This window comes from Petaurus breviceps, unplaced genomic scaffold (genome assembly GCF_028583685.1).
Source record: "Petaurus breviceps papuanus isolate PSGF00001 unplaced genomic scaffold, PetGlider_PUasm1.0 90865, whole genome shotgun sequence".
NCBI classification, from domain to species: domain Eukaryota; kingdom Metazoa; phylum Chordata; class Mammalia; order Diprotodontia; family Petauridae; genus Petaurus; species Petaurus breviceps.
Window position 1 is genome coordinate 6,563,050 of NW_027187367.1, and position 23,727 is coordinate 6,586,776.

The window sequence follows — 23,727 nt, forward strand, 5'->3', positions numbered from 1 at the left end:
AGTCTATTCAGCAGCCATATATATATTTGGTTATATATCCCAAGAACTTCTTAGATCGGAATACCCAAGAAATTTATAGCTTGGATGATCTTCCCATCTACGCACCCTTGGGGTAGAAGGGGTGGGGGTGGGGAACGGGTTGGGGAAGGGTGGTGACCAGAAATAAAGGCACCGGCTCTTTGACCCCATCTGATCTCTTGTCTTAAGTTCGGGGAAGGGGCGCATGTGTTCCCCAGGATCTTGTCCTGGGAGATTTTTTGTCACTTCTTCCCGGAACTCTGTACTCTGAAGAGCTAATACGCATCCATTCGTTTTTGATTGGCTCCAAGTTCTTAGACCCGCCCTTTCTCTTCCCATTGGTTTGGGGCCGAACTCCTCTACCATGGCTGCTCAGCTTCGGCTGCGTTCTGCGCTTGCTCTGGTCACAGGTTAGGGAACCCCACCACACTGTTTACCGCCTGCCTCCCCCACTACGAAGGAGGCGCTTATTCGGCCAGGGTGACGTCACGTGAGGGTCGCGGGAAACTGGCCTTCCCAGGGAAGTGTTGTGGGTGCCCCCCCCCCCTTCCCCTCCTTTGCTCTGGCTCCAAGGGTAAAGGGCCCAGTATTGGATCCTGGAGCGTTCCCCAAGCTGCCCCCCTCGGCGTCCGTCTTCTACTTTGGCCTGCATCCCAGGACCGACATTTGCACTCCGTCCTCTCCCCTCCCCCCCCCCCGCCATTCCTAGGTGCCGGAAGTGGCCTCGGCCGGGCGATCAGCCAGCGCCTGGCCAGGGAAGGGGCCCTCGTGGTTGCAGGTGACCGGGATGGGGCAGCGGCTGAGGGGACTATACGGCTTCTGGAGGGAATGGGGAGTGAAGCTGGCTCTGGCCCCCGGTGTCACGCTGCTTTCCAGGTTGATGTGGCCGAGGCAGGGGCGGTGCAGGGGCTGATAGAGCAAATCCAGGTGAGAGTAAGTGCACAGTCCACGAGTGGGAAAGGGAGAAGCAATTGCTCTTGGGTGTCCATTTCTCGAAGTCTCTTTTTGTGCTTATCTGCCAGTAACCTCGTGCCTTTCCTGCCTCCCCCAGGCCTGCTTCTCCCGACCACCATCAGTGGTGGTCTCTTGTGCGGGGATCATCCGGGATGAGTTTTTGCTCCGAATGCCTGAGGATTACTGGGATGAAGTCATTGCTGTCAACCTCAAGGTCTTGACCAATGAACCTTTCACATCCTTGTTGTCATCCCAATCCAGACCCGATTTACCTGCCTAGGAGGGAATGGGAGAGGATGCTCAAAGTAGGGGAATTGCTAAGTGCTGTGACCGCCCACCACCTTTGCCATCTTTTCCCTTCATTTTCAGGGCACCTTTTTGGTCACTCAGGCTGCAGCTAGAGCCCTGGTATCCAATGGCTGTGGTGGATCCATCATCAACATCAGTAGCATCATAGGAAAGGTCAGCCTGGGAAAAGGCAAGTGGGAGGAAAGGGAAGCTTCCCTTGTGATGTCTAACCATGATTCATCTACAGGTGGGGAACCTGGGGCAGACAAACTATGCAGCATCCAAAGCTGGAGTGGCAGGAATGACCTCAAGTGTGGCCCTGGAACTTGGACGGTTAGCCTGGGAGATGAGAGGGATTGTTAAGCTGGTTACTTTTAACAGCAGCAAAGTGACCACTCCTCTGGATATGCTTGATCCCAGATCAGCTAATAGTAGATTGATATACAGCCTAGCAGTCACTAGGGTCAGAAGGGGGAATTGGCAATTATCAGGGGTTAATGATAATTCTCCCTCCTCACAGACATGGAATCCGATGTAATTCCATCCTCCCAGGGTTCATCATAACACCTATGACAAAGAAAGTGCCACAGAAAGTATTGGACCAGGTAGGGGTCACCTAAACCCTCCCTCAATACTCATCAAACCCTATTATAGAGAAAATTCTGAACAGGAAGCCAAGGCCAAAGAAACCACTTCTCTATAAAAATCTTCCCTTTCCCGTTGTGTGTCTACTTTCAGATAACTGCACGAATTCCGATGGGCCATCTGGGGGTTCCTGAGGGTGAGAAACAAGGGTAAAGAAAAGGGAGAAAACATGAAAGAGGAAACACTGAGTGGAAGGGGGAAATAGAAATTGGGGTTTAGGTAAGTGGAGATTGAAAGATGCCCTTGGGCATAAGGCCTAGGGTGTTTGTGAGGTGATATCCTTAGCGTTGGGAGTTATATGTTCCTTGCCTTGGTTATTTTGTGGGGGGAGGGGAGAAATCATTCCTGGGAACCAATGGGCAGCAGTGGTGAGACTTCTGAACCCTTTCCCCAGATGTGGCAGATGTGGTGGCATTCCTGGCATCAGATGACAGTGGATACATCACAGGGACCACTGTGGAGGTCACTGGTATGATTGGAAACAGGACCTAATAAAGGGGGGAGTTAATGAAAACCTCTGAAACAATTCCTGAGGGACTGGGGAAGTCTTGAAGAACTGGGAATGATGTGGGAGGTTAGAGAAATCCTTATTCCAAACTCTTCTCTTTTTCTCTCTCCTCCCTCTGTTTCTCTGTTTCTAACCCTCCCAGGAGGTCTCTTCATGTAATTCCCACAGCGTCCCAAGACACTGAACTCATCTATTCCCCCAAGCAGCACCATGGCCAGGCAAAGGAAGATTCAGATAGCGAGAGGGTGGGGGAACAGTAACTGTATATTGGGAAGACAAGTTATATGAAAAGGGTGTCTGTGACCCTAATAAATTCCAAATCTTCCTACCACCTCTGGCTCCTTCTTGTGTCCAAGGCTTCAGACTCCTCCCCATTTCCTCCTCCCCTTCTTCTCCTGGTGGGATTGTTCCCATTCACTGGCTCGTTTCCCAGGGCAACCCCCGCCGCCGGGTGTGAGAGGGAGAGAGTGTGGGATACAGTGCTGGCAGAAGGAGAGGGTCTTAGCCCCACCCCTGTAGACAGTGCCCCACATCCCCGAAATTCCCCCTAACTTTTCCTGTCCCCCTGTCCCGAAAAGGGGAGGGGGAGTGGGAATCCACGAAGCCATACTCCTGACTCTGGCCTTGGTAAGGGGGGACTACGTGGAACAGGTGCCTCGACCTTCATCCTTTTTCTCTCAGTCCCCCTTCTATTTCCCCCCCCCTTCTCAATGCTTTACAATAGTGCAGCCGGCCTGGGGTGGAGGGTGGGGGATTAGGGGAGGTGGCCAGGATTAGGGGACGGGGCTAGCCACAGAAAGGGGCCGGAGGGGATGAAAGAAGGGCCGGGGGAGAAAAGAAAGGAGGGATAATGGGGAGGGGAGAGAAGGGGGCCGGGGGCGAATCGCCTCTGAATCCCACTTAAGGACTGACCACGGACGGAAGGAGATGACAGGGAAGTGGGGGGCTCGGAGGGGAGGGAGGACCGGGAGGGAAAAAGGGTGGTCCACGGGGGCAGGGTGGGGGAAGAAGAAATAATTCCCCAACCTCCGGTCCCCAGCCATCTTCCCTACTCGCCCCCAGCTTGGTCTCAGGTCCATGTGTACCTGCTCGGACGAGGGTCCAGGCTCCTCTCCATCTCTTGTGTAGTTCCCGCTCCCACTGCTTCCGAAAGCTGGGATCCCTTCCCTGCCCTTACCTCCCCATCATCTCCATCCCTCTCCCATCCCCAGACAGGTCCAGGTCTCTATCCGGTCCCCTCTTTATTCCCCAGTCATTCCATTCCCCGTGGGGCGGTCCCCTTACCCCAATCACAGCTCTCTCCGGCCCTCCACAGGTGGGGCTCTCTATCCCCTGGGTAACCATCCTCCTCCTCGGGCCCGGGCCGCGGCTCTAGATTGTCCAAACGCAATTCTCGTGGCTCCGGCCCTCGAGAGTTGAGTCTGGACATCCCGAGCCGCGGGCCCCCACGCCTCGCAGAGGAGGGCGGACGCGGGTACTTCTGGACGCCTGACGCAGAAGAGAGGAGTCTTTAAGGCGGAGCGGGTGGGGTGGGAGTGACGACTCCGCGACGTGCCTTTGGGACTGGGGGCGCCTGAACCCTGGGTACAGGGACTAGAAGTGATGGGGCAAAGGATGGGGGTGGGATGCCGGGAGCGACAGGAAGGCTGGGGCTTGGAATGGGCGGCCCTTCTAATTCTCGTCCCCCGTGTAAGACAGCCCGAGGCCACTACACTTTCTTCCCACGGGAGACAGGTTCTGTCCAACCTCAGCCCACTCCGAGGGGAAGAGGCCTCACTGGGTGTGTCCCTACTCCCAATGCATTTAAGTGTAGGAAGCAGGTGGAGGGGCGTCCCGTCCAGTCCTGTCTCCATCTCGCGTGGAGCTGTGGGATGAAGACCCACGTGGAGCAAGAGAGCAGCACGATAGCCCGTCCCCTCACGTGGAGAGGGTGTGTCACGTGTGCAAAAGGGGGGGGCACCCCCTTCGTTCCGTGTTCCACCCGCGTTCCGAGCAGTTCGGTGACGTAACCATCGTTCTGAGTCAGACAGGGGAGGGAATGGGGAGGCGGAAGTGACGCAAGGGCCCAAGCGCCCCAGCCATGGCGGCGGCGGGAGCGGTAGCGGCGGCGACGGGATCAGGGTCCTGAGTGGGAGGGACAGGGGACTGAGTGAGCTTGGCCCGGGAGGTACACGCACTGGGACACAGGGATGGGGTGGGACGCGGGCAGCGGGACGAGCCTTAGAAGAGAGCCTGGGACTGGGGGGGCGGGGTGAGGGAAAGGAGGGGAGGGGGAGGGGAAGGAAACGCAAGGGGCGGGGCCTTGGGGACGGGGGCGCGTGCAGAAGGGGCGGGGCGAGGCGGGGCTGACTCTCACTCCACCCCCCCACTCCCATCCCCACCCCCAGGATTCCTTCAGCTGCTCCTTAGTGGCCCTGTCTGCCCCCAGATCTCCGGGGTGGTGGTCGATTCCTTGTTACCATGGCGACCCCGGCGAATGCACAGAGCGCCAGCAAAACGTGGGAACTGAGTCTCTATGAGCTGCATCGGACCCCACAGGTGAGGAGGGGGGAGGACCTCCACCCACGGAGAGCTCTCCCACGCACCCCCATCTGTGAAATGTATACTGTCCTGTGACGCCCCCCCTCCAACTTGCTTGTACCAGAATTCCTACCTTCCTAGGAGAACCAAAGATTGCATCTTTCCTTTGCTTCTCAACTCTGATCTCACCCCTCCCTGCATGTGATTCTCTTTCTCCCCTTCTGCAGGAGGCCATCATGGATGGCACAGAGATTGCTGTTTCCCCACGATCCCTACATTCAGAGCTCATGTGCCCAATCTGTCTGGACATGCTGAAGAATACCATGACCACAAAGGAGTGTCTTCATCGATTCTGCTCCGACTGCATTGTCACCGCTCTCCGTAGCGGGTATCAGAAGACCCATGTGCTAGGATGGGGGGTGTCTGTTTGGAGGAGAAGTTTCATGCCTTTGCCATTTGTGGACATCTTCTATCTCCATGAATGCTTTTCTAGATCCTAGATGATCTGTTTTTAGTCTGTTTTCACTAAGACACCCAGTTACCAGTTAATATTTTAAGTGGTTTCTTTTCTCCAACTCAACTCAGGAACAAAGAGTGCCCCACTTGTAGGAAGAAGCTGGTGTCAAAGCGGTCCCTTCGGCCTGATCCAAACTTTGATGCACTGATCTCCAAAATTTACCCAAGTCGAGAAGAGTATGAGGCACATCAGGATCGTGTACTCATCCGTCTTAGCCGCCTGCACAACCAGCAAGCACTAAGCTCCAGCATTGAGGAGGGGCTCCGAATGCAGGCAATGCACAGGTATGAATGTGGTCATACTGAATTCTGTGCTAGGCATGGAATTCTGGAAGGTTTCTGGACATGTAATAGGCAAAAAATTCATGATTCTCACTTTCTGATTCTTGGATCTCCTAATATATGATCTCTGACTCCATAACCTTCCTACATACTGATTTCCTAACTGGTGTTCTTTGCCTCTACAGGGCCCAACGTGTAAGGAGGCCAATGCCAGAGTCAGACCAGACAACAACAATGAGTGGTGGGGAGGGAGAGCCTGGTGAGGGAGAGGGAGATGGGGATGGGGAAGATGTTAGCTCAGATTCTGCCCCAGACTCCACTCCTGGACCTGCCCCCAAGCGACATCGAACAGGAGTTGTGGGAAGTAACAGTGGAGGAACAGGGGGAGGGGCTGCTGGAGGTATAGGTGGGGGAGCAGGCTCTGAGGATTCTGGGGATCGGGGTGCCCCCCTGGGTGGGGGGACCCTGGGTCCACCAAGCCCACCTGGGGCCCCCAGTCCTCCTGAGCCAGGAGGAGAGATTGAGCTTGTCTTCCGGCCCCATCCTCTGCTGGTCGAAAAAGGAGAATACAGTCAGACTAGGTGAGGAGATCCCCCCCCCCCATAAACTCTCTAAAAACTGGGGAATTAGGGGCAAAATGGGGTCCCTCAAAGTCATAGAGCTAATTTCCCATAACTGAGACAATCCAGCGGTTTGATTTCTCCAAACTCAGAAATATCTAATGCAAAATCATGGTTACCTCCAAACTCTGAACAGAAAAGACACTCCTCGAAAATCCCATGGGTGGGGTTCATTATATCATGTTTCCTACTTCACCAGACCTTTGCTTTTTTCATTGATCATTTGCCTCAATTCCTCAGATACGTGAAGACAACGGGGAATGCCACAGTTGACCACCTCTCCAAGTACTTGGCTCTAAGGATTGCACTTGAGCGGAGGCAGCAACAAGAGGCTGGGGAGCCTGGGGCACCAGGTGGAGGAGTCCCAGAAGCTGGAGGACCTGAGGGAGGTGGGGGGGAGGCACCAGGAACTGGAGGAACTGATGGGCCAGAGGAGCCAGCCTTGCCCAGCCTGGAGGGTGTCAGTGAGAAGCAGTATACCATCTACATCGCACCTGGGGGAGGAGCTTTCACGGTGAGAGGATGGAAGGGAATGATTGTGGGGGAGGTATTGGGGATGAGAGAAAAGTTTGAGAAAAAACATGCTCCATTCACCCTGTCACTAATCAGCTTTTCTATATACTGTTCTCTCCCATTTTTCTCCTTGTCCTTCCATTTATCACCCATTACCTTCCTCTTCTATTTTTATTTTCCTCCTAATCCTCTTCCTCTTTTCATACTTGGATATTTTCTTCATATTTCTCTTCTGTTCGCTTTTTTTTTTCTTCCCTCCCTTCTGATACCAATCTTTTCTCTCCTTCCCTCCACTTTTTTTCTGGTTTATTCCATATACCCAGACCCTGAATGGCTCACTGACCCTGGAGTTGGTGAATGAGAAGTTCTGGAAGGTGTCCAGACCCCTGGAGCTGTGCTATGCCCCCACTAAGGACCCCAAGTGACCCAAGGGGATGGGGGTCTTAGGGCTTCTGTGTGTATGTGCAAGCTCCGCCTCCAGGTCTGTGTTCCCCCCATCCCCCACCCCCTTACCCTGCCCGGCAGGCCGGCGAGAGGACACCGATGAGGACAAGTGGCTTTTATACAAAGTGTCTATATCAGATTCTTCTATATTGTACAGAGTGGGGTGTGCACCCCCAACTCCTTCCTTTTCTACTCACCAGTCACCTCCCTTCTGTAATGGGGATATTGTGGAGGGAGGAAAACCTTCCTTTCCCCCAACAACAACGCATTTGCTTTTTTTTTCTTTCAAATCTGTGTCTGTCTGTGTGTTAGGGGACGGGGAATGGGGCAAAAAAGGGGAAATAACTGCCATGAAAAATTTGCTGCCTCCGTGGAAAAAAATCATTCTTCTTTTGGGAGAGGGGGTTGGGTGAGGCCGGTAATACAATTTGAAAGCTGGAAGGAGCAAAGTGGAAGAGATACAAATACCTCCCCTGATAAACTAGAGCTGGCAAGCAGAGGCCGCCGCTGCGCCGCTATTTCAGGTCCCTTGTCCTTGGTCGTAGCTCCAGTTCCATGGCGCTCTGCCTCTCACACCAGCTAAAAGGGTAGTAGTTAAGACTACGGTTCCCATGAGGCCTCGGAGTAAGGGATCGCTGGTCCTAGTAGGCTGCTGTCCCGAGGGCCTGTGGGAGTTGTAGTTTTTGCTTCCCCAGACAGTTGGGGGGGGGGCGTGGAAATCATCCGTTCCCCTTCTCTCCCACCAGGTGTGTAGAATGTGGGATCCAGAGCCGGGACTGGGCTGCAGGGGCTGGGAAGAAGTGTCAGGGTTCGATCCCCATCTTCGGGAAGTGCAGTGGGAGGGGAAGGGGGACGGCTCCGGGAGGGATTGAGGGCCCCCCGCCCCTTCTTCGGGCACTCTGCCCCTCACTTCCTGTTTCCGCTGCTCCTCTCATTCCCCCCCCTCCCCAAATTCCTGTGGCTGAGCTCAGTCCGCTGTCTTGCTGGCAGACGAGTCGGTGGTGCAGGTAATTGGCTCACCCAGCCCCCTCCCCAATACCCCGACCCTAGCCATCAGTCCTCCCCAGCCCCTGGACCCCAGGATCCTCAGTATCAGGGACTTTCCCACAACCTCTAGACCTATGCCGTGGACCCTCCCACCCCCCTGGGATCCTCAATACCAGGGACCCTCCCACATCCCAGGGATTCTAGATACTAAGGGACACTTCCTCGGTCCCTGAACCATCAATAGTAAAAATCCTTCCGGAGGCCCAGGATCCTCGATTCCGTGGACCCCCACACACACACACCCTCAATACTAGAAACTTCCCCCCTCCAGCCCCCAAAACCTTCAGTACCGGAGCCCTACCCCTGCCCTTCTCACTCATCTCCAGCTCTCAATACCCAGGATGCTACCACTCCCAGACCCTTGTGATCCTCAATACCAAGAACCCTCTCACAGCCTCCAGCCCTCAATATCAGACATCTTTTTACAGCTCGAGGACACTCCCACCGCCCTTGGGGATCTTCAATATTAGGGACCCTTCTATTCCCGGTTCCTCAACATAGGATTCACAGCTTCTGATAGTTTCTAGAGCCCGTCAATGCCAGGACCCTCGATACTATAGATCTTGCTCTCAATTCATGTGCCTTCGCACAGCCTTTTGGATTCATCAATACCGAGACCATGCTATAACCCCCTACCCCGTATATCCAATACCAGGGAGCCTCCCCAGAAGCAAAACCTCTTCCTATAGCCTCTGGAAATGCTCAGTGCCATAATCTCTCCTACTTTTTCCCCAATAGCAGCAATTCCCTTGGTTCCAGGAACCCTGTAATACCAGGGACGCTCCTACATGTGTCTTTGCTAGCTTTGAGAGTCCTCTAATAGCCACATATACTCCTCCAGTTCCCCAACGTCAAACCCAGGCCCCAGGCTTCCTAATAAGTTGTCCAAGTTCCTGTCCTCTAACCCTGCAACCCGCCTCTAACTATCTCCTCAAGCATCCTGTTCCTGACTCCCCCAGCTTGCCTTCATTTCTTCTGTCCCTGATCTGGGAGGTGTGGTGTTTCTGCATGCTAGGGAAAGGGAAGATGAGACCCGTCTGAGAACAGAGGTGTTGTTTGCTTATCCTGAGCCTGGTGCCCCAGAGTCTAAACAGTCTAAACTTGCTAACTTCATAGTGCCTCGAAGAAATCTCAAGAGTGGGTGTGGGGGGAGGGGCAAGATGATGTGGAAAAAATAGGGGAATATAAATGCATGAGGAGAGAAGTAGTGGAATTTATCTCTTCTCTGTTTTGGTTCCAGAGACAGTGTCCCTTCCCCCCCTCCTCATCAAACTTTACTTCCCAGTGGCCCTTCTCATTGGGCTCCCCCTCTTACTCCACCCTGGCGCAGTCCACAATTCCCCTCTCCCCCTGCCCTTCCCCTTCCTCCCCATGTCCCTGTCCCTCTCCTTCTCCTCCAGCTCCTATGTCACCTACATCCTCTCATCCTCCTCTACTTTGTACTTCTCATTTTTCTCCCCCTTCCCCCTCATTTTCTTCCACTCTTCACCTTGATCCCCCACCCCCTATGCCAGTGACTTTCACAGACATGGCTGTGTATTTTGGAGATGTCATGTGGGAGAGCTACCGGAACCTCATCTCCTTGGGTGAGTAACTCCCCCCCCAAAAAAAAATACCACCCTGATTCTGACATTCATTCTATCAGGAGTATTGAATAAAATTGAAATGTTAAATTGAGAGGTGATGTCTCTGAATTTCCTGCATAGAATGCCAGCATTTCATATCCCTCCTAGAGGTCGTAGCTCTCTCTCTTCTCTATTCACCCTCAGGCATCCTTCTTCCCCATCCCCTGAGTCTTCCTGAACCTAGCAATCAGATATTTATCAAGCACTTTTAATTTGCTACTATCTGTGGGAGACGTAGAGGATACAAAAACACACCAAAAAGGTGTCTTATTGTCTATTTGGGAAGATGAGACATACAGAAGCTGCCAGTACAGTGTGCCAAAATACCATTTGATAGGCAGGAAGTGCAAGATTTCTGAGGGAAAAAATCACAGTGATCTAGAGTGGTCAAGAAAGTCCTCATGGGGAAAGGGGGACTACTTGAACTGGGACTTGAAGAATGGTCAAGATTCAGCTACAGGAAGGGTTAAGAGGGGTAAATATTTTAGACAGAATAATGACTCTTGTTCTTTCTTGCTCCAGGATTTCCAATCCCCAAACCAGAATTGATCACTCACCTGGAGCAAGGGGCTGAGCCATGGGGTCCAGGGTCTCAAGAGTCTGAAGAAAGGGGAGTCCCAAAAGATCCCTATCCAGGTGAGTAACCAGCAGGGAAAAGATCTTTTTGCCTTCACCCTTCACATCGTCTTCATACCCCAGAGAGGGGATCATCAGGTCTAGGATTTAGAGCTTGAAAGGGCTTTGGAAATCACATAGTCGAACCTCATTTTACAGGGGAGGAAACTGAGGTCTAGAGAGGAGGATCTACATGCCCAAAGCCAAAGGGCTAGAAAGTGGTAGGAGCAGGAGTTTTGAAGGTCTACAATGCCAAAACCATTGCTCTTCCTACTGTATCACACTGTCCCAAGGATGGAGCTCCACCTAACACCTCCTTCCTATCCTACACTTTACTTTTGCTTCCCAGTAATTGGTGGGAATCACCAAAGTCCCCACCCTTGCTGTCAGTAGAGAGGGCTAACCTCTGCCTCCTATCCCTTTCTCCTAATGCCTCCAAGGATACAAACTGCTCTGTGAGATGTCCTCGTCCACTCTAATTCCTTCAAGAATCTATCTATCAGGGAAGGGAGGAGAGCAGCTTCCACAGGGATTGAACCCATACCTTTCTCCACAAGATCCTCTTTTTCCTCTGTATTTCCTTCTTCATTTCCTTTATTTCATCACTGTCTCTTTCACAGGCATGAGGACCAAGGAAGAAGAGGAGACAGAATCAGTCCCTGACCCTCCCCCTGCCTTGGAGGGTTCCCCACCACCAGCTACACCTTGTGGCCCAGCCCTGCCCCCCCCCCCCACATCCCCCCCCCCACCCCCAAAGCCCTTTTCCTGCCCTGAATGTGGTTCCTGCTTCTCTCGCCGCTCCCACCTCTCACGCCATAGGCTGATTCACTCTGGCGAGCGCCCTTTCCCTTGCCCTGAATGTGGCAAGTGCTTTGCCCAGGGTGCCCACTTGGCCTTGCATCTGCGTTCCCACACAGGCGACCGACCTTATTCTTGTGGTCAGTGTGGCCGAAGCTTTCGCCATGGCTCCCACTTGGCCCGGCACCGACGTACACATCTGCCTGAGCCCCCCTACCGATGTGGCCAGTGTGGCAAGGGTTTCTCCCAGAGTTCTGGGCTCCTGCAGCATGCCACTGTCCACACAGGCGAGCGTCCCTATATCTGTGCTGTTTGTGGTAGAGGCTTTGGCCGCCATCCCAGCCTCATCCGACACCAGAAGTCCCATTCAGGTGAACGCCCCTTCCCCTGTCCTGAATGTGGCAAGCGCTTCACTCAGAGCGCCAATCTTGCCCGCCACCTTCGGACACACACTGGAGAGACACCATACCTGTGTGGGGAGTGTGGACGTGGCTTTAGTCAGCACCCTCGCCTCGTGGCACACCGAAAAGCCCATCACACAGGGCCACCACCCCCACCTCCTCCCGTCCACTCCTGCGCTGACTGTGGTCTACTGTTCCCTCAGGCTCTGGCACTGGCCCGTCACCGGGCAGCCCAGCATGGTGGTGAGAAGCCATTCCGCTGCACCCAGTGTGGGGAGGGTTTTGGCCACCGCTCCAATCTGCGGCGCCACCAGCGTGGTCATGGTGGGGAGCGACCATACCGCTGCAGTCAGTGTGGCAAAGGCTTTGGTCAAAGCTCAGGGCTGGTCCAGCACCAGCGTGTTCACACTGGTGAGAAGCCCTTCCGCTGCCCAGACTGTGGGCGTGGATTCCGTTATAGCTCCAATCTGGCCCAACATTACCGTGGCCACACTGGGGACCGGCCCTTCCGCTGTGAACACTGTGGTCGTGGCTTTACCCGTAGTTCTCACCTGCTACGGCACCGTGCTACACATGGTGGGGAGGATGGAGATGAGGACTGTGGGCCTGGAGGCGTCCCTGTGCTAACAATTAAGGCAACTTCTATAAGCCAGGAATCTCCCAAGGAATCTGGAGAGACTGCCCAAGTGACTGAACCCCTATCTCAGCCAGAGTGACCTATTTATTCCCTGTGGTTGGAGCAACTGATTCCAGCCTTATCTTTGGCTAGAGTGACTCCCAAAGCAACCACTTTCTTGTGGTCCAAATGATTACTCTCCCCTTGTCTTTCCTCAGAGAGGAAGTGACCAACTCACCCTGCCCATGCCAGGAGTGAGAGCCCTTAAGTACCCTCCTTGTGTCTCTGGCCTGGAGGGGGTGAGGTTCCCTGTGCCTAAGGAAGAGTATTCCCCAAAGGAGAGTAAGTTCCATGTTTATTTTGGGTAGAGAAAAGTTCTCCTTTGTCTTCATCTTTCTCTAAGGGGCTTGATGAGGCTGTCTCAGGGATAGCTGGGAATCACTGGTCTCTGCAGGAGACCTCAAGGGAGATAAACCGAATCCCTATGATAATTCCTGCCTGGGATACAGAGAAACCACATACAGAGGTGTTGGTATACCTCTAGAAGTTGCACTTGGTCCTTAACCACCATCCCTTTAATTCTGTCTGACTTCATGGTGCTCTGGAAGCTACCTGGGGTCCTCTCTTCTCTGGGTACCAAAGAGCTATACCCAGCTTCCTCTGACAATGTGATCTCCCTTCTCCCAAGGGGTCACTAAACACCACAGGACTCCCTAAGGGTCCCATATCTCCCTAAAACTCCTCGTCACACTTGAAACCAAGAATACAAGCAAGCCAGGCTATCCCCTCCTAGTCACATTCCCTTACATTACTAACATTCTATAGAAAACCTGTGATTTCTGTGCTGTAGGTGCTCTCTCTGGTGACACAGCTCAGGAATTGCCCACACCTATGGCAATTCTTGTTACTATGGCCAAAAAAAAAGGCATAGCATAGTGGCTAACCTTTAGGTGATGATCCCCTCCAAACTTAGGTTGCTTCTAATGCAACAGATCCAGTGGGTTGTCAGACTGGGTTTTTGGAAGCCTTTTCAATTTGGTAAGACCTGTCCAAGTTTAAGTGGATTGCTCTTATAGCAAAACCTTCAAGAACCCACCCTCACCTCCACACCAAAATAAGGCATCAGAATAAGACTATAGTAGATGTCCCCTTGGATTGAAGCCTAAGAACGTGGGGAGACATAACTAGGGAAATCAGGAGCGTGATAGGAGTACAATAGTTGGGTCAGGTTGGAAGAAGCTAAAAGTTTGAAGGGGAGCAAGGGAATTTAGAGACAGAGATTAGGAGACAGAAATGAGGGAATGAGGTGGGGGGAAGGAATGTCACTTGTTACAAAGTAATAATTTCACCACACACGTATTGTGCTTTATAGTCGAAGAAATGTTCACATCATTTTATTTGATCTCCACAACCCTGTGAGGTAGATAGGATAGAGAGTCTCATTCTCATTTTTAGAGATGGGGGAAAGAAACTAAGGGCCTGAGAGGAAGGGGCATACCCAGGGAATTCTGATTGGAGTCTAATGGATGTCCCACTGTGTCATTCCACCACTAAGGCACTAGTTGGCCTGACCCCTGCCATCAGAGAGCTCATAGTCTATTTGAAGAAACAGGACACATCTAGAAAAAATTATAAGGCAATATATCTATGAAGATGAAACTATGTAGTGAGGTCCCTTATTTACATTCATGGGATATATATATATATATATATATATATATATATATATATATATATATATTTCCTCACAACCTACACTTTCCCCCCTAGGTTGCTAAGGTGCTAAATTCCTACCACAAGCACTACATTTCCTACCCTTTGCAAGTAAGAGACTCTGTATGAAAAGCAGCCCATGGCTCCCGTAAGCGTTTCCAGTGAAGGATGTGCAACTCTCATACAGACCGGTGGAGGCTGAGAAAACTTGATCTAGTGCCAAAGCTGACACCAAAGGAGGGAACGACCCCCACCGTTCTTTGAGAAGGCACTGTGGGTTGACTAGGATGAGAAGGTCCATACTTGCAATATCCTTTATTCTCACTGTTAATGTTAAAGTATAAACAGTTATCGTTTTAGTTAATTTATGAACTTTTCTCAATGTAACGTCCGAGTTTGTTACAGCAAACACTCAATAAATGTTCCACTAGAATGTGTCAAAGGCATTTACCTTTCTTTGTATCCCCGATATTATGGTGGGGCCTTGGAACATAGCCCTCAGCAAATGCTTGTTGACTGACTGTTTTCACAAGCGCAAGAAAGAACCATGGGGGTAGTGGCACAGGGAATAGAACACAAGCCCTGGAGTCAAGAGGACCTGAGTTCAAATCCAGCCTCAGACACTTAACTAGCCTTGTGATCTTGGGCAAGTCACTTAACCCCAACTGCGCTGACTTCCCCATGGGATGGTTAATATTTGACCTCACAGAGCATTGCATCCAAACTTCTTGCTTTGCAAATGAGGAAACAGAGACCCTGAGAGGAGAAATAGGTTATATTGCAAGATGGTGGCATGCTATAATATGAACCGTATAAAAATGCTGAAGAGACATAGTAATAGAGGGATCTGAATCAAGGAAATGTTTCCCAAAGAAGGTAAGAGTAGAGAGAGGGAAGGGCATAGGTCCATAGAAAGGAGAGAGAATCATATGCTAATGAACTGACTGGATCGCAATGGCAAATAGTAAAGAATATGTGGGAGGATGGAAAGAAGGGAATGAGGGGCGGCTAGGTGGCACAGTGAGTAAAGTGAGTAAAGTGCTGGTCCTGGAGTCAGGAGGACCTGAGTTCGGTTCTGGCCTTAAACACTTAACACCCACACAAAAAACTAGCCATGTAACCTTGGGCAAGTTACTTAACCCCAACTGCCCTCCAAAAAGGGCAAAAAAAAAAAAAAAAGAAGGGAATGATCCATGGGAAGGAATGATTTGACCACCAGTGAGAATGAATGGTAGAGAAGTGTAGAAAATACAAGTGGCTAGTTGGTGGAGGACTTTGAGTGCTAGACAAAGAATTGTGGATTGTTTTTGTTAGGTGATAAGGAGTTACTGTAGATCCTTGAGTAGAGGGCTGGCAGGGCTTCTATTTCCTCATTTGCAAAGCAAGAAGTTTGGATGCAATGATCTATAATGGTTTGGAAATGGTTTATTCAGAAAATAGTTTTATCGGTAGCTAGGAAGGACTTAGAGCAGAGAGAGTTAGGTCATGAAAAGTAGTTTAAAGGTTTGGTGCCAAACTCTGCTTCAGATTGCTGAAGGGAAAATAAGACTCTGGGAAGAAGCCAGCATGAGAGGAGCTGACAGTCTCCATCATGTCCATATCCCCAGCTTACTATACTAGAGGCTTCGAGGAACTTCACCTTGAATGAGATCTAGGACTCTCTTTTGGTTGAGCTGAGCTACGTCACTCCCCATGGCAGAGCTCCTTCACACTATATAGTCCGCTATATTTTTTCCCATGTATACTTTCTCTGATTTCTGTTTTGCTGTTGACTTGGATGTCTTTGCTACCTGCAAAAAGACAAACAAAAAGGCTTTGTGGATAATGGAGTTGTTAGGTGGCTACGACAAGTACATGTAGTTAGTGCTCATCATGTGCCAGACATTGCGCTGGGTGCTGTTAGGCGTCTGAGACTAGATTTGAATTCAGGTCCATTCACTGTGCCACTGAGTTGCCTCCAAATGCAATGAACAAATTCATCTTTGAAACAGCTTGGGTGGTGCCCCCCAGAAATTTCTTGGCTCTTTTAGGCACCAGACAAGGTTAGGAAGTGTAGGGACCTGTGAAGTGAATCAGCTGATACTTTGCACTTAAAGGGGAATGCTGAAGGTAAAAAGATAGATTTGAGGTCTAGAAAAGAGTAAGGATATAGCAACAAGAAATGTGTCCTCTAGTAAGGAATGGAAGGAAATGGGCCTCAGGCTGCTGTTAGGTTAGAACAATTGAAAACCTGGGTGACACACTATTGAATCTGGATGTGCAGACACCAAAGGTAGAGGGCAGGCATGTCCTTGAACACAACTGTAGTCATACACCCTCATTCTTCAGAATAAGAAGCCTTTCCTTCCCATATTAACATTACTAGCAGTTTCTCTCATGGATAGGGTCTGTGCTTGGCTGGGAGTTGGGGCAGAGAGAAAAGTAGAATAGAAATTCAAGAATTGAATGGTGTGGACATTGGTTCCCTTCAGTTCCTGTTTCCCAGGGTCAGTCTCCTCTTCTAGACTAACCTGCATCAGATGGGAAAGGAGAGGGAGCAAGAGCAGCATCAAAGAAGCAGAATAACTCCAAGGAGGGTCAGTTCTTGGAATTCAAGGACAAAGGCAGAGGCTTTTGGGGGGGGCTCCTGGAACTCAATTTCCACTTCACTAGGCTTTAGCTTTGGAGATGCTAACTTAGACAGTCCAGACCCAGTATTAGGGAATTCTACCTTGATGGAAACTGAGTCAATTTTTTCTGCATCAGTTTCTAGATTATCTGTACATGTCCTCCCTCTCTAAGGATTCAGGGAAGGGGTTGATAAGGTATAAAAGAAAGATGAGCAGGCATGATTCCTGAAGCCACAGTGGAAAGACCACTGGATTTGAAGCTAGAGGACCTGGACTCTGGAGGAGAGAGGAAGACTGATGACTTTTCAAAGCTCTGCCTTGCTTAAATCCAATTTACTTGCAAGTCAAGACATCACCCTTGTGATGTCATTGTGATCCTCTTTGAGCATGAAGGATGGACAACAACAATCTAGGCTCAAATTCTGCCTTTTCTCCTTACTAACTCTAGGGTCTTAGACAAGTGTAATGTTAAGGGCATTTGAAGATCTTCCCTGCCCATTAATAGGCACATAGAGCCCTGGCCCAGAGCTAATCAGGCTCTGGGTTATGAGGAGTTGCCAGTTAAGTGCTGGGGCACAAGGATTTTCAAGCTCCTTGGCACTCAGCCAATCAGAGGCCGAGTTTTTCTTATATATTCTGGGAGGCTGGCATTTTGCTTTGAGGATTTTCACTCATGAAAAAGATCTTTTGATTTCCTGGTTGAGGCCCCCAACTGTTTAGATGTCTGTGCTCCCTCGATCCAGTGATATATGTAAAGCATAGAGCAATATTGCTATCTTCAGACACCTAGAGCTCTGTCTGTTGGTCTTTGTGCTAATTTCTCTGCTTGTATTTTCTATACTCACTTCTTTCTCTGTAATTAAAGGAGGACTATTAACCCCTTTAAAGCTGTATTTCCTTTATAAAGCAGTTCAAAAGAACCTGTGTGCTAGCAAACCATCCTGGGTGTGCTTGGTAATACAACAAGTTGCTTTCTTTCTCCAGACCTCAGTTTCCTCATCTGTAAAGGGAGAAAATTGAATTAAACTTCCAACTTCAAATACCATGAAAATACATTTCAGAGATGAGAAATTTACCCAGCCCTTCCCCATCCTGAGGCACAGATACTCCTAGAACTCCTGGTCTCTGGGTTTTTTAGTCTCAATGTCACTCAGGGAAACCAGTCAATGAACAAGTGGGGAAGTGCAAGGGTTCTATCTTCAAAGGAAATATTATCACTTTGGATAGGACTGAAAGCAGAGGAAGAGAATGAGTCAGGACAGGACAAGGAAAATGACTTGCCTCTGGTCACACCCAGAAGTGTGCTAGAGTCAGGTCATAGGGAGAACCAAATGTTAAATTTTCAGGGTGAATATTTATACCTCAGAAGTTAACACATAAGAGGCGGCCAGGTGGCTCAGCAAGTAAGAGCACTGGCTCCAGTGTCAGGATGACCTGGATCAAATCTGGGCTCAGATTCTCAGCACCACACCCAGAAATAACTGGCCGTGTAACCTTGAGCAAGTTACTTAACCCCGATTGCTTTAAAAAAAAAAAAAAGAAGTTAGCACATATTGTAAGCCAGGGTTTGACTTATTGTTTTGTGGGAGGTCTAGACTTAAGAAAATGATGAAGAAAATGTTAATAATGCATATTGAACTTAAAAGTGTCAAAAGTACATTTTTTTTGAATAGCCAGTTGTTTAGCATTTACAGCACACCCCTGCCTTACACCCCAAGGCACTAACTACAGTATGAAGAATCAAATATTAGCCACCTCTCTCCTTCCAGCTTTACCTGAAATGTAACTTCCAGTTTCACCTTGATTCTGGGCCTAGATGCATTCATTGCTGTAGTAGAAAAAGAACTTTATTTTGGAGACCTGAGTTTGAATCTTGGCTCTGACACTAGCTATGGCATTTAACCTCTGCCAAGAATCAATAAGTATGCTTTACCATCAGCCCTCTGAAGGCAGAACTGAATAGCACATTGATTAAAGTTCTGAAGTCTTTATAGGTTCTTTTTCTTTACGCTACTGTGGTAATCATGTAAATTGTTCTCCTAGTTTTTCTCACCTCTTTCTGCATCAGTCCATGCAAGTCTTCATAAATTTCTCCGAATTCTCCATATTTGCCATTTCCTATTGTTAATAATATTCCATTGCATTCATATATAGTTTGTTCTGCCCAGTCAGTGAGCACCCACTTTCTTTCCATTTTTCATTACTATGGAAAAGGGGGGTTGCTATAACTATTGCTATGTCTACAAGGAGTACTCTTGAAATGTTAAGAGATGTCACCCCAATATATTAGGTTTTTACCCTGTGGAAGAATATGAAGAGACATTGACAAGAATTGGTTACACAATGCCCCAAGCAAGGTGTGTACTACGAACCAGGGAAAGACAAACTTAGTTTACCAATCATTTAATAAATGCCTGCTATATGCAAGGCAATAAGCTAGGTGTTGGGAATAAAAAGACAAAAAAAAAAAGAGGAACAAGGAACAATGTTTTGGGGTCTTTCATCATTCAATTAGTAGCATTTATTAAACACCTACTATGTGCTGGACACTCTGCTCTGTGTTCAAGACAACATCACAATAGTCCTTGCCCTTGATGAGCTAAAGAGGAGCTGTACCAATGGATCCTCATCCTGCAGCCACCTGTGTGTGTAGTGGATGGAACACTGGACCTGTAAGTTCAGTCCAGCCTCAAAGTCAAATCTAGTCCTAAATTCTTACTTCCCAGGTAGCTAAGTTACCTTGGACAAGTCACTCAACCCCCAAATACTTCAGTTTTCCCAACTGTAAAACAGGGACCATAATAGCATCTACCTTCCATGTCTGTGAGGATTAAATGAGATATTTGTAAAGAGCTTTGCAAAACTCGAAGTGCTATATAAATGCTAGATATTGTTATTAATAACTGCCACTTCATCTTCTAGTTTGTCTATTCCCATAGCATTCCCTCAGCTCCTGAGGCTCCCTACTTTGTCACAGAACCCTTATTTCCATTTCCAATGCTAAAATTCCCACTACTTCACTCTTGCTCTCCTCAGTAAGTAATACTGTCTTCAAGGTTCTGAAGAGGAGGAATAGAATATTAGCAAATCATTCTCCCACATACCTTTCCTCTCTGATATGATGCTTCCATATACTACCCTGTGTTCTCTACTGACTCACTACTGAAAAAAATTCAGCAGGTCATTTTACTATTAGAATACTCAACATTCAACCCTCTGGTTCCCCAAAAGCTTCACACAGAAATGCCAAGTCCCCTTGGAATTATACACAAAGGATCAAAGAATTCAGAGTTGGAAGGGATGAGGAAATTTTAGCCTACAAAGATGAAATGATTTGCGTAGGGTAACACAGAGAGTAAGCAGCAGAGCTGAGATTTAAACTAATGTCTTCAAACCCCAGTCTCACCAGGTCTTTTCTGCTGGTAAAATAAAAAATAACTGTTAATTAGTACACAAAGTCCTCCCAAGGAAAAGATCCTGAAAGAATCTCAGTGCCTAACATTTCCTGAGCCCCAGAGAAGAGTGAATATTTGGCCACCCATTCAAAACAGAGGCAGGGCCGCAAGGATCCCAGTCAGTAGGGTGGTTGGTTCTCTGGGAAAGGATACTGAAATAACTGTCACCTCCCAGTATTCCCACACATGCTTTTTCCCAACTATAAACCCATATTATACATTGAGTGCTTGTGTGTGTGTTGTGAATCCTGCCACCTACTTTGGGGAAAGTATAAATGATATCCTTATCTAAGCTTTAGTGAGAATGATCCCTTTGGGGTACCCTCCACCCAAGATTGAACCTGGTCCATATAAGCCCAGAGTTCTGCAGGAGAGGTGGAGAAAGAAGAAAGGAAAGACACATAGAACAAGTCACATCTATCTGCCTATCTCTTTACCCATATATACAAGAACAGATTACCCCTTTTGAACTGGATTGCTATAAGTAGATTGTATGAAATTTAGGATACATTTTTCCATAGAAACTATGTTACCTAGGGAAATTAGTATCACAGGCCAGTTCAGAAAACCCTTTTTAACCTACAATGCAACAGTGAGGTATGAATAGTACTATAGAATCTAACCAGTATGGGTAATGATGTTTCTTTTTTCTCCATACTGTAGCGCCAATGCAATATTTACAGTACCCATGATCACACTAAAGACCGTGACTGTATCACATGATGTTCAATAGCAAAATATGCCAAACTCACTAGATAGAGAATAGCACTGAAGGATTTATTTAGACATCAGAAAACCGAATCCCAAAAACCAGTAAGCCAGTTCTATCATAGTACCAAAGATATTCAAAAGCCATAATAATGCTGAGAGCCATGCCATCCTTTAGCTTTCCCACAAACATTTATTTTAATATTTACTCACAAATCTCTCTATCTCCTTGCCTAAGCTCCTCTGTCCCCAGCTCTCTACCAACTTCCTGTGTGCTCTGCTTCTCAACAAACTCCTCCCACCATAGGCTCCATGTGACTACATTCAGCCTATCAGAGGGCAGAGATTATCTTCACAGCAGGGAAGCTTTCTGTGGGCTCTAGGGGGCAGAGTTTATCTTCACAACGGGGAAGGCCTTCAAACTCCTCCATAGGTCTATTAAGGGGCAGGGAAGATCTTCAAATTACCATTCCCATTACACACACACACACACACACACACACACATTCTTCCTTAATTTTTAATTAATTTTTTAAACATTCATTTAAAAATAAATGTTTCAAATTCCCTCCCTCTCCTGCCCCTTGAGAAGACAAGTGATATGATTCCAATTATACATGTGAAGTCATGTAAAACATATTTCCCTATTGGTCGTGTTGCAAAAGAAAACAAACAAAAAATAAAACAAGAAAAATAAAGAAAAGTTTTTTTTTTTTTTAAGTATGCTTCAGTCTGCACTAATAATTCATCAGTTTTCTCTCTGGAAGTAGATGAGATTTTTCATCATGGGTCCTTTGAAATTGCCTTGGATCATTGTCTTGATCAGAGTATTTTATAGATTACAATATTGCTGAGTAACAATGTTGGGATGAGGGAGAAGGCGTGATGAGGCTTTGGGATAGAGGCATAAGGAGCTGTAAAGAATCAGATGGTCTTGGTGTTTAAAATTCTGGGGATCCCTCCTAGGTTTTAGGCTGGCTCCCAGACTACTCCTCGTCCATCTCCAGAAGACTTGTAGAAGAAATAGAACAATCTCTCCTGTTTGTTTCCTTTTTTTGATAGTAACTTCCACCTGTTGCTTCTGACCTGGGTTTTCTCCTCTAAATCACCAAGGAAGAGAGGAGAGCACAGTGGCTAAAGACCTGGCTGTGTAGTAGGAGGATATGAGTTCAAAACCTAAGTTTGATGCTTTTTACCTGTGTGACGTTGGACAAGGCTTTTAAACTATTGGACGTCAGTTTTCTTCTCTCTCAAATGGTGAACTAAATGTTCTGAGGTGCCTGCCAGCTTTAGAGCCATAATAATCTAACAGTTGCTACTTGTTCCTTAAGTAAAGATAGAGACTTTTGACAGGATCCTGAAGATTTTTTAAAACAAAATAGAGGGGGTCAGGATGGGGGTCAGAGGGGAAGAAATATTTCTTTATTTCTCTTCCACACTCTGTCTATCTGTGTGTGTGTGTGTGTGTGTGTGTGTGTGTGTGTCTGACTCTTTCTCTCTCTGTCTCTCCCAGATAAGGAAAGAAAGAAGCTATATGTGCTCATGATGAGGCTGGAAATAAACAAAGGACTCAGTAAGATTTATGTTTATTTCAAAAGCATGCCCATACTCATTGAGGCCTGATCTTGGCCTTTACGGTGTTTCTGGAAGCTGGAGTGGGGGCTGGGCCTTTAGTACCGTGTTTCCCCGATAATAAGACCTATCCCGAAAATAAGCCCTCCCCTTACTGTGTAAGATTCCTCTAAAATAAGCCCTCCCCCGAAAATAAGCCCTATTGAGATTGCTGCTGTAGTGAAGGTGATCCCCTACACTACATTATGGTACCCTCTGTATGCACTGCCCCCCCTTCCCCCCCCGTGAAACGCACACCGCGCTCCGAGCTGCATCCAATCAGAGCTGCAGCAGTGAGTGCGTCATCCTGTTCTTCCCCAGTGATTTGCTTATTGAATAAAGGTACATTTTTTGGTTCACCTTTACCTGTTTATTAAAATTGCTGTCAATGTTCATTAAAATAAGCCCTCCCCTGAAAATAAGCCCTCTGGTGTTTTTCTGTCCAAAAAAATTAATAAGACAGTGTCATTATTGGGGAAACACGGTATAGCATGAGGAGATGAGACAGGGGTTATTGACACTGCAAGCAATGGGGAGGGGGAGCAGAGGTTGAGTGGAGAGGATAATAATAAATCACATTTCCATAGCATTTTAGGTTTTACTTCATGCTTATTTCGTAGCAACCTCGTGAGGTTAGAAATAACAGCTATTACCATCCCTTTTGTACAGATAAGGTTACACGGGCCCAGAGAAATTAAGTGATTTGTCCATGGTCACATAACCAGTCACTATTAAAGCCAGAATTGGAATCCAGCCCCTCAGATTCCAACTCCAATGTCTCTCCCACTCTTTTCCCTTCCCCTTCATCTTCCTTGCCATTGTTATAATTGTCTAAGTCAGGCGAGAAGACAAACAAGGGATAGAGTGTGGGAAGGGTCCCGAGTACCAGTAGGCTTAGCAAAAGCAAAGGAAATGAGGAAGGAAATCTTAACTAGTAGCAGCAAGGAGGGAATTCAGAGTGAGTTCCTGTGGCCATGGGGCCACATTCTCAAACAGCTGCTGGTATGTGAGGAATGTGAATAAATTGGGCATCTACAAGTTGGGGACTGCCAGTGCTGCCTTGTCAAGGCTTAGCTCCCCTACCACATAAGGCAACTTCCCTGATTTATGCCTCTTTGTAGCCCCCAGAATACTCAGAGCAATACTTAGCATGGAGGAGAGGCATAATAAATCTGTAATTAACAATCCTACCAATGGTCAGAAAATGAAGTAGAAGAAAGT

General features: G+C 48.3%; 3 protein-coding genes and 1 long non-coding RNA gene across 8 annotated transcripts; 3 read left to right on the top strand and 1 right to left on the bottom strand.

The window, feature by feature from the left end:
• The first annotated feature begins 297 nt into the window (after positions 1-297).
• HSD17B8 (hydroxysteroid 17-beta dehydrogenase 8) lies at positions 298-2,744 on the top strand. Of its 2 annotated transcripts, none has more exons than XM_069073416.1 (9): positions 298-428; positions 728-951; positions 1,070-1,186; positions 1,342-1,434; positions 1,508-1,593; positions 1,781-1,865; positions 1,999-2,041; positions 2,300-2,374; positions 2,556-2,744. In XM_069073416.1, the coding sequence occupies exons 1-9, from the start codon at positions 383-385 to the stop codon at positions 2,570-2,572; spliced, it is 786 nt and encodes a 261-aa protein (XP_068929517.1). In that variant the 5' UTR covers positions 298-382; the 3' UTR covers positions 2,573-2,744. The 2 variants fall into 2 exon arrangements, with proteins under 2 accessions (XP_068929517.1, XP_068929518.1); XM_069073417.1 differs by having other exon boundaries at positions 728-945.
• Positions 2,745-4,423: 1,679 nt separating this feature from the next.
• Positions 4,424-7,598, top strand: RING1 (ring finger protein 1). 2 transcript variants are annotated; one of them, XM_069073420.1, is made up of 7 exons: positions 4,424-4,580; positions 4,801-4,951; positions 5,161-5,321; positions 5,519-5,734; positions 5,917-6,312; positions 6,592-6,865; positions 7,188-7,598. In XM_069073420.1, exons 2-7 carry the CDS (start codon positions 4,874-4,876, stop codon positions 7,287-7,289), a joined length of 1,227 nt encoding a protein of 408 aa, XP_068929521.1. In that variant the 5' UTR covers positions 4,424-4,580; positions 4,801-4,873; the 3' UTR covers positions 7,290-7,598. The 2 variants fall into 2 exon arrangements, with proteins under 2 accessions (XP_068929521.1, XP_068929522.1); XM_069073421.1 differs by having other exon boundaries at positions 4,435-4,580; positions 4,842-4,951.
• A 131-nt stretch (positions 7,599-7,729) lies between these two features.
• LOC138150053 (zinc finger protein 436-like) lies at positions 7,730-14,565 on the top strand. 2 transcript variants are annotated; one of them, XM_069073419.1, is made up of 4 exons: positions 7,730-8,315; positions 9,596-9,941; positions 10,503-10,616; positions 11,216-14,565. In XM_069073419.1, exons 2-4 carry the CDS (start codon positions 9,761-9,763, stop codon positions 12,508-12,510), a joined length of 1,590 nt encoding a protein of 529 aa, XP_068929520.1. In that variant the 5' UTR covers positions 7,730-8,315; positions 9,596-9,760; the 3' UTR covers positions 12,511-14,565. The 2 variants fall into 2 exon arrangements, with proteins under 2 accessions (XP_068929520.1, XP_068929519.1); XM_069073418.1 differs by having other exon boundaries at positions 7,730-9,941.
• A 963-nt stretch (positions 14,566-15,528) lies between these two features.
• Positions 15,529-21,198, bottom strand: LOC138150306 (uncharacterized). Of its 2 annotated transcripts, XR_011165542.1 has the most exons (4): positions 21,109-21,169; positions 18,094-18,253; positions 17,578-17,732; positions 15,529-15,913 (listed from the first exon to the last, which is right to left on the bottom strand). It is a non-coding gene; the product is annotated as an uncharacterized lncRNA (long non-coding RNA). The 2 variants fall into 2 exon arrangements; XR_011165541.1 differs by lacking the exon at positions 18,094-18,253 and having other exon boundaries at positions 21,109-21,198.
• Positions 21,199-23,727: the final 2,529 nt, after the last annotated feature.